The sequence below is a fragment of the Panicum virgatum genome, chromosome 4N, assembly GCF_016808335.1.
Source record: "Panicum virgatum strain AP13 chromosome 4N, P.virgatum_v5, whole genome shotgun sequence".
NCBI lineage: Eukaryota > Viridiplantae > Streptophyta > Magnoliopsida > Poales > Poaceae > Panicum > Panicum virgatum.
This window is the reverse complement of record NC_053148.1, coordinates 35,728,653-35,738,766: the sequence shown is the minus strand read 5'-3', so window position 1 is coordinate 35,738,766 and position 10,114 is coordinate 35,728,653. Positions and strand designations below refer to the sequence as shown.

General features: G+C 50.2%; 1 protein-coding gene across 1 annotated transcript; it reads right to left on the bottom strand.

The window, feature by feature from the left end:
- Window positions 1-346: 346 nt before the first annotated feature.
- On the bottom strand, window positions 347-2,014 carry LOC120669355. Its single transcript, XM_039949124.1, has 4 exons — window positions 1,689-2,014; window positions 1,307-1,604; window positions 910-983; window positions 347-851 (listed from the first exon to the last, which is right to left on the bottom strand). Exons 1-4 carry the CDS (start codon window positions 2,012-2,014, stop codon window positions 347-349), a joined length of 1,203 nt encoding a protein of 400 aa, XP_039805058.1.
- Between the last annotated feature and the right edge of the window lie 8,100 nt (window positions 2,015-10,114).

Below are 10,114 nucleotides of genomic sequence, written 5' to 3'. Positions count from 1 at the left end.
TACATTTCGTTCGAAGAACCTTCTGGCATCTTTCAACTGGATAGCACCAATGGAACTGCACAGGCCCTCCCATTCTTGCCTCATAAGGCAGATGCAGAAGCAAATGCTGCATTGGATTGAAGAAGCCTGGTGGAAAGATCTTCTCCAACTTACAGAGCAACAAGGGAGCCATTTTTTCCATGTCCGCAATAACAGCCCGAGATAACTCCTTAGCACAAAGCTGACGGAAAAAATTGCTCAACTCTGCTAGCACGAGCCATACATTATCAGGTAAGTAGCCTCGAACCATCACCAGAAGAAGCCGCTCAATCCATATATGGTAGTCATGACTCTTTAGCCCGTTGATTCACATAGTAGTCAAGTTCACACCCCTCCTAAGATTCGCTGCATATCCATAGGGAAATTGTAACTTTTGGATCCACTCTAATGCTTCTTTCTTCTGGGCCATCATGAGGACGAAGTCGGCCTGTGTCTTCTTCCATTTCCTCCCAGGTCCAGGAGTCCTCATTTCGTATCTTGGTCTATCGCACAACATTGCCAGATCCACTCTTGCCTTTACGTTGTCCTTCGTCTTATCAGAAATATCCATGACTGTTCCAAAAAGTGCCTCTCCCCAATTCTTTTCAGTATGCATCACATCAATGTTGTGTGGAAGTAGAAAATCATCAATATAAGGGAGCCTCCACAGCACAGACTTCTGAGTCCAAGCATGTTCCTCACCGTACCCAACAAAACCACCGTCATCGTTGACTCGGAGAGCATCTATCTGAGCATGAATCGCAGCACCCATCATGATCGGCGGTGCAATTTCTGTAACTTTTACACCTTTCATGAAGCTCTTAACGTCTTGTCTAAAAAGATGGTCAGCGGGGAGGAATTGTTGATGTTTGTCAAACGACGAATACTTACCCCCCTTCCTCAACCAGATGAACTACAGAGCTGCCTTGCATGTTGGACATGGAAACTTCCCGTGAGTACACCAGCTGCAGAATATGCCATACGCGGGTAAGTCATGCAGGGAGAATTGGTACCAAACATACATTCTAAAATTTGTCTTTGTTGCTCGGTCATAGGTCCACACCCCTTCGTCCCATGCCTTGACCAAATCATCAATCAGAGGCTCCATGTAAACACTCATTTTATTCCCCGGGTGCTCTGGAATAATCAACGACACGAATATAGACTGTCGTTGAAATAGGACACCTGGAGGGAGATTCAGAGGGATAACAAACACAGGCCAGCATGAGTACGAGGCAGCCACCATCCCATAAGGATTGAACCCATCTGTTGCAAGCGCAATACGTACATTACGAGCTTCATTAGCCTTGTCACGATGAATCCTATCAAAATTCTTCCATGACTCACCATCGGATGGATGCACCATCTTGTCAGGGTTGTATCGAACACCTTTCTTGTGCCAGGTCATCTGTTGCGCGAATTCCTCGGTCATGAATAGTCGTTGGATCCTAGGAATGAAAGGAAGGTAGCGTAGGATTTTCACGGGAATCGTGAGCTGCTTCTTAGGCTGACCATCACCAGAGTCCACTTCGAGGAACCTAGAGGCTTTATATTTTGGACAGTAAGCATCTTTCTCATGCTCCTTCCTAAATAAGATACACCCATTTGGACAAGAATGTATCTGCTCATATGGCATCTTAAGTGCATCGAGAATTTTCTATGCCTGATACATTGACTTTGGCGTAATGTGATTTTCTGGAAGTATGCTTCCAAACACGGTCAACAGGCTGTCGAAGGCATCTCGGCTCAGGCTAAACTGAGACTTCAAGGCCATTAGCCGTCCGATGGCGTCCAGCCGAGAAACCTTTGTATGACTGTGAAGTGGTTTCTGTGTAGCCTCCAACATCTCGAAATACGCTTTTGCGGATGCCTCTGGCTCCTCCTCCTCCTGTGGTCCTTCACCGAAATGTGCTTCATGATAGTCATGTAACATGTCTCCAACCCCACCATCAGCATCACAATCATCGATGCGTTGCCTCACAACCTTATCCCTCATACGGGCCTTCGCCATGAAAGATCCACCGGGTGTAGTCTGGCGTAAATCCATACTTGCAAAGATGTTGGCCCATAACCTTCTTCGTTTTCCATTTCTTATTTCCACATCTGTTACACGGACACCACAAGAAACTCGATCCTTCAGCCTGACTCCACGCGGCTTCCAAAAAATCATTGGTCTTTCGAATCCATTCATCGGTCATGGTAGCCTGACTTGGACGGCCCGTGTACATCCAATGACGGTCATCCATCCTCTAGACCAGAGTGAGAATAAAAATCAAATGCAACTATGTGTTGTCCCTACATTCTAATAGATGAAGGTAGGTCCTAATCCCACCCGAGGATGCGTACATACGGTCAGTTTTCATGGTCCACTACCATCCGAGACAAAATTTCGGCAGTACCTCCCCGCTGTTCTCCAGATACACATCCCGAAAGGGAGATTGTGTATCCGGAGAACAACGGAGAGGTGATGCTGAGACTATGTCTCGAATGGGAGTTGATCATGGTAACTATCCGTATCTATGCATCCTTGGGCTGTCCAAATAACGTGGACAATTCGAAAGAGATACAATTACAGATATGCAAAGATCCGCATATCTCAATTGTATCTCTTCCGAACGGGAGACGCCTAACTAGGTTGTGGTTCCATAATATACGAACATTATCAATAACAGGGGCGGTTGCATTGCATACCGAGGGTCGGCGGTGTAGTCGTGGCCGGCGTGGAGTGGACTCGCGGTTCCGGCTTCTCGCCGAACACGTCACGGGCGGCACCGGGGGCGGGAACCGCCGCACTGGGGTGGGGTCGCGGTGCACCGGGGGCGGGGTAGGGCACTTCGGGGGTGGGGAGGGGGCGCGGGGGCCGGGCCGAGCTCCTCCTCCTCCGCCGGCGCTAGGGGGCGGCTCGCTCCTCCTCCAATGGCGGGGAGGGGGAAAGGGACCGGGCCGAGGCCCTCCTTATCCGGTTAGGCGGCGGCGCGGAGGCAGCAGTGCTCCGGGGCGTGGAGGCGGTAGGGAGCGGTGCGGCGCGCTGGGTGTGGAGCAGGCAACGCGGCGGCGTGGAGGCGGCGGCGCGGCGGAGTGGACGTGGCGGCACTCCGAATGCAGGGCGCCAGGGAGGGGCGGCGCACCGGGGACGGCGCGCTGGGGCGTGGAGGAGGCGGGGCAGGACGCGGCGCGCCGGGGCGGCGGCGTGGAGGCGGCGGCACGGCGCAGTGGACGCGGTGGCGCTCCGAGGGCAGGGCGCCAGGGAGGGGCGGCGCTCCGGGGACGGCGCGCAGGGGCGTGGAGGCGGCGGGGCGTGGCGCGGCGCTCCGGAGACGGCGCGCCGGGGCGTGGAGGAGGCGGGGCGGGACGCGGCGCGCCGGGGCGGTGGCGTGGAGGCGGCGGCGCTCCGAGGGCGGGGCGCCAGGGCGGGGCGGCGCTCCGGGGACGGCGAGCTGGGGCGTGGAGGCGGCGGGGCAGGGCGCGGCGCGCCGGGGCGGGGCGTGGAGGCGGCGGCGCGGCGGAGTGGAGGCGGCGGCGTGAGTACGGGTGTGTGCGGCGTGAGTGAGTGCGCGTGTGTGCGGGTTGGTCACTTAGCTGGGGGCGGGGGCAGAAACTTTGCCGAGTGCCAGATCACGGCACTCGGCAAAGACACGACCGCTTTGCCGAGTGCCCTGATCTCGCACTCGGCAAAGCCGCGACCGCTTTGCCGAGTGCCATGCTAGCAGCACTCGGTAAAGTTTATTTAAACATATTTCTTTGATTATAATTTAACATTTCATTACTAAACTTATATTTCAGACAAATATATCATGCTTCAATAATAAAAATTATATTATTTCAATCGCTTTTAGCTATATTTCAATTTGTATGAACTAATTCACTACATTTTTCAAAAAAATTAAAAAATACGAAAACATTTCGAAAAATAACCAAACTTTAACATAAACCAATTTATGTGGTCTATTGCGTATATAAAAAAATTAACATACTTTAGCCAAAAAATTCCATTATTTCATGCAGTATAATTTCAAATTCAATTTACATTGTACTAAAAAAACTTTAATACTATCAAATGGGCTCAAAAAATAATGAATATTTACCATAAACCTATCCATCATGACCATTGCCTACACAAAAAATTTTGAAGTCAAAACTCAATTGGATGGTCCGTTGGACTCAAAAACTTAACTGACTCATTCAAATGTCTTTGGATCTTCTTCGGGATTCCTCATCCTGTAACCAACATATGTGATAACTTTTTTGAAATCTTCTCAAATTTTTTCCACAGCCTCTACTTATGATATCATGCTTTCACTACAAATTTCATAATTTTCGGACTTCATTTGTGTTTTATAGAATTTAAAATCTATTCGGCCACAAATTCATTGCTATGTTTCCTGAATAAGATATTTGATTTTTTTTCTTTAGATTCTTGTACAAACCCTCAAATTTGACTCAATAACATGAATATAATTTTTCCATTAATTATCAACACTTTTGACAACATTTGGCAGTTCAAATTTGAATTATACACAAAATATTCTTGTAATCAAATAAATAATCTAAATATAGTAAACATAAAGGATAATTTGCGAAATTTAAATATGATGTCTTTCACATAGTATGAGAACGGAGGAAAAACTTTGGAGGTTGTTGGAGAAAGTTTTTGTATTTGTTTGCCGAGTGCCAAAGACGACACTCGGCAAAGTTTAGTAAATGCCGAGTGCCTGTTCCATTAAACTCGGCATTACAATATGTTGGCCGAGTGCCCCAATTTGGCACTCGGCGAAGCATAACGGTAACGGCCGTGGAAAAATGGGAATGTTCGTGGCAACAGCGTAACGGCCTTGGGGAGCTGGCATGTGCGGTGCACGTGACAGTATTTGCCGAGTGTCGACTGTGGGGCACTGGGCAAAGATTTGTTTGCCGAGTGTCCCTATGTAAGCACTCGGCAAACAAAAGCATCCCCCCACCGTAACGGTCGTCTGCGGGTGCGCTCTTTGCCGAGTGTCAACTGACTGGCACTCGGCAAAGTGTGTCTTTGCCGAGTGCCATCTGGCTGGCACTCGGCAAAGAGATAGGCCGCCGAGTGCCAGTTGTTCGCCGAGTGCATGTTTTTTGGCACTCGGCAAATAGTAGCTTTGCCGAGTGCTCGAGATTCTGCAATTGGCAAAGATCCTGACACTCGGCATATGTGGGTTTTCCGGTAGTGTAATAAGGAAAGGTCACCAGCTACTTAGAAAAGTAAGTGTATAGAACTCAACCAATGTGTGGATCAAGGTAATCCACCCCAAGTCCTCAACTCTGGCCACGCTTCACGGGCTCACTTCAGTAGTATCGGCAAAAGTATATATATCACATAGTAGATAATAACATATTTAACATGGTCGGTAGTATCCAATAAACACTCTGTTTACACTATTATTACTGCTGGGAGCCTGGGATCATGACCATCAGGACTCCATGACACAGCACAGTTCTGAATTAGGAGAGAATAATCACACGCATACATGCACACCTCACCATACACACATGCAGGTGGCACTCGACAAGAAAGATACAGTACGATGATGTCGACACGAATCTTGGTGCAGTTTTGGTCTCCTAGGACGTGATACATGCACCGGCGCGGCCACTGGAACGAATCAAGCAGAAACAGCCTCCGACGACGCAGCTGGCGCAGCAGGCGTCGACGAACCGGGCCACCAGCTGGATCAGCTCGCCGGTGGCCTCGGACCCCGGCTCGTGCAGGTAGAACCCGTGGGGCTTTCCGGCGAACTCGGCGAGCTCCACGGGCTTGCCCATGGCCGCCAGCCGCTCCGCGTAGTCCACCGTGCGGTCGCGTATCAAGTCGAGCCCGCCGGCCACGACGAGGACCGGCCGGAAGTCCACCGGGCCCAGGTCAGGGCTGCCTTGCCCGAACGGGTTCGACGCCGGGTGGTCCCTGGTGGCGCCGGCCGGCAGCGACAACCGCCAGAACGCGGAGGTTCTTGGCCTTGTCGTAGACGGCCTCCTTCCATTGCACCGACGGGTGGCTGACGGGGAAGGTGGTCGGGCAGAAAATCGGGTCCGCCGGAGACCGGAGGATGGTGCCGTCGCTGAGGACGCGCATGCAGGAAGCCGAAGAGGTCCTCGGCGACTTCATTCGCCGGCGTAGCGGCGGCGCAGCAGGCGGCAGGCGAGACAGCAGGCATGGCTGGCAACTACTCAAGATGATCGATCGACTAGCTTCAAATGACAAGAGCTGGCAACTCAGATGATGATCTCCTGCTGCTTGAGCCCTCTTATATAGCCATTGCCGTGGTCAAAGAAGAGCTACTTTTGCGCATTTTGATATGTCGTGGGTTCTATCGAGCATGACGTACGTCATGACGTGGGCTTGTGTTTAGCAGCCACACCACGGTAAAAACCTCCATTGAACAAACCTCACCGTCACAAAAATTAACAGTGGACCACATTGGACAGCCATATGTCTTCACCCTTGCCGTTGGATCTTGGTCCTGGTTCTAGATTTCCAATCGGACGGTCAGTATGTGTATGTTGCTCCAGTGTCGCCGCGACCAGGTTAGACAGAAGATGACTCCACACAAGTTGATTGGGATTAGTATTGAAAAATTGCATAATTCCTCCTTTATAGGTTGGTCTTTTTTTTTTATCCATGCAAGTTGGCACCGAGTGGTATATGTTGTGTGATCTACTGATCTTCATGGAGCATGCACTCTGTAAATGCAAACTGTCGTACACGCGCACACACTATTATTCCTAGAAACATCGATCTCTAAGATCAAGAGATTAGACCTACACCTTGAACTTTAGATTGATGAAGTCATTATATAGGTATCTTGCTAGTTGACAGGCATATCACTTATTGCTTAAAGAATACGGAGTAACTAGCAAAAAAATGTGAGCATGACTACTCATGCTATGTTATTGGAGACTCCATCAGGCAGGTTCCACTAGAATATATTGTCTTTGTTCTTTTTTATTTGATGCGGTTGTTTTTTTCAAAACTTTAATCACTCATCTTATTCAAAAAAAAATTATGCAAACATGTAAAAATACAGTACACGATCAAACTAATCTTAACGATAAAGCACATATAAAAAAATGATAACTTATACTTTTTTGAATAAAATGAATGATTAAAGTTTTGAAAAAAAATCAACAATGCCGAATAAAAAAGAAAAAAAGGAGTAACTGCTAGATGAGCTATTGTTGAGGTATTTAGCTAGCATCTCAATTAGCATCATAATAACAAATTAACTCATCATAATTTGCTACCCAATCCCTCCACAAAATTTAACCAATTCTAGTATTTAAAATTTCTCAAAACATCTAAGCATTTCTAGGATAAAAACCGACAAGATTTTCCTTTTTATTGCACGGGTAAGCCAAATAAGTAGCCATAAATGGCGCTGATCACATTTACATCTAATTTGGCTTTGATTGATGAGGGGGCATGAAGGTCTTTTTTAATTCTCCATTATCTGTACTAAAAAATCCTAGAAATGCTTAAATTTGTGGATGGATGGAGTATTTTAAATTCGTGGTCATGAGTTCTTTTTGCCATTTATAATGGATATTACTCAATCACCTTTATGCTTCCTTTTTGGGTTTTAAAAACTAATGGTTAAATTGTGTGGGGGCCTTTGAGTCGGCATTGGCCAAATCCTTCTGATCAGATGTCGCGCTTATGTGATATGTATCCCTATGTAATATGTGTGTGCACGCCATGTCAGGTTAGCAATTAGCATGGCTTGCTTTAGCTTACTGATACTCCTACTCATGGGCGGCGGCAGGGGTATGTCCCTGTATGCCTTGGCATACCCATGATTTGAGATCAAATATTAATATGTATATATATTTATATGTATCATGTATATTCAGCACATGAAGGAACAAAGTCTACTAGCTCATCAAGGGAGAAACTAGCCCAATAAACTTCAAATAAGTCTCATTTCATCCAAACACATAGACTTATAATCCCCTCCATAAACCCATAAGCTCCGATGCTTACGAGGTTTATTTCATGTGGACCGCATCAAAAAAATAACATTTCTTAACATGTACCACTCCACACCCCTATTATTCCGCCTCTACAAGAGGCTTATGGGCTTGAATTAACCATACAGGTCTAGACTCGAGTACTCGCATATCGCAAGCGGCGAGTCGCATTGTATCACCCCTTTCCCCGCTCGCCTCAGCGCCGCATCCTGGAGGCCTCATCGGCGCATCCCCAGCTCGGCAATTGGCGCTCGACGGCTCTCACACTTGGTCACTCTAGCGATAGGCGGGTAGCCCATCACCTCGCGCGCTCGCCCCCATCAGCTATCGCTCGCGGGCTGCGATTACATTTGCTTGGTTACATTTATTCAGAGAGAATTCTTCAGTCAAGTGAAAGATGAGGATATTATAAATCTCTTCGAACAGAAGGGTCGTAGGATTATATTGTAGTAGCTTTTATTGTTTTTTAATATTCTTTAATTATTACTTATACTTTGGTTATTATTATGAATTTGTTGTGGCCATTATAACTTATCGTCCATTGTATTGCGTATTTGCTTTGAAAGTTTTTTATATGTGGCATACCCAGTTTGGTGGCTCCTTTGCGCTGCCCAGATGCAGCTCGAGGTCGTCCAGCACATGGGCCGCCTGCCCGGGCGGACTCCCTATGCCAACGATGTCATCCACCAGATGGAATCGGAGTGGCTCGCCGGAGTAATCGGCGTCGATGTTTGGGGAGGCGCTCGGCGGAGGCGTGACGAAGCGAATCGACGAAACGGTGCTCGTTGCGGTGGAGATCGGAGTCCTCTGCCCCGCGGTCGAGGGTGTCCCCTGTGCCTCGCTTGAGCGTGCCCCTTGCGCCTTGCTCGAGGGTGCCCCCTGCACCTTGCTCGAGGGCGTCCCTTCCGCGTCGCTCGAGGGCGTCCCTTCCGCCTCGCTCGAGGGTGTCCCTTCCGCTTCGCTCGAGGGTGTCCCTTCCGCCTCGCTTGAGGGTGTCATCTATGCCGCTCTCGAGGGTACCTCCTGCGACTCGCTCGAGGGTGCTGCTTCCCCTTCGTCGTGAGCCCGCTCCCCCGTACCGGAGTACACCATGTACTCGATGGTGAAAGAGCTGCTCAGTCCACCTGGCGTCGCTTCCGCATCGCCGGACTCCCAGCCCCAGCACGCCGCCTCGTCGAAGACGACGTCGCGGGACACGACCACCTTGCTCCTGGCCGGGTCGTAGAGCCGATAAGCCTTGCTCCCGTGCTCGTACCCTAGGAACACCATGGGAGTGCTCCTGTCTTCCAGCTTGGCGAGGTTGGGCATCGTCTTCTTCACGTGCCTGACACAGTCGAATGTCCTGAGGAAGGACACGTCCGGCTTCCTCCCATGCCAAGCCTCGAATGGCGTCGTGCCCTTCAGGCTCTTGGTGGGCGCGCGGTTCAGGATGAACACCGCCGTGCTCACCGCCTCGCCCCAGAACGCCGCCGACATCTTCTTGGCCTTCAGCATGCTCCTAGCCATGCCGACCACCGTCTGATTCCTCCTCTCCACGACGTTGTTCTGCTGCGGCGAGTACGGTGCCGTGAGGTGGCGTTCAACGCCCTGTCCCGCGCAGTAGAAGCCGAACACGACCGAGGTGAACTCACCGCCGCGATCCATCCGCAGCACGCGTAGCTTCTTCCCCGTCTCCGTCTTCACCTGCGCCTAGAACTCCTTGATCGCCGCCGGCGCCTCATCCTTGCTCGACAGGAGGTGCAGCCACATGAAGCGGCTGCAATCGTCCACCAGGAGCAGGAAGTAGCACCGCCTGCCATGCGTTGCCGGCGTGATTGGCCCGCAGAGGTCGCCGTGGATGAGCTCGAGGGTGTCGCCAGCGCGGTAGCTCACCTTCTTGGGGAACGACAGCCTCCTCTGCTTCCCGGCAAGGTAGCTGTCGCACAGCTCACCGGCATGCTCGATCAGTGGCAGCCCTCGCACCATGCCTTGCCGCGCCATCCTGCCCAGAGCATCGAAGCTCAAATGGCCAAAGTGCGCGTGCCAGCGCCACGTCGCATCGTCGCACCTTGCCACCAAGCACACCAGGTGCGCAATGCGCAACACCAAGGTGTAGAGGCGATTCCTG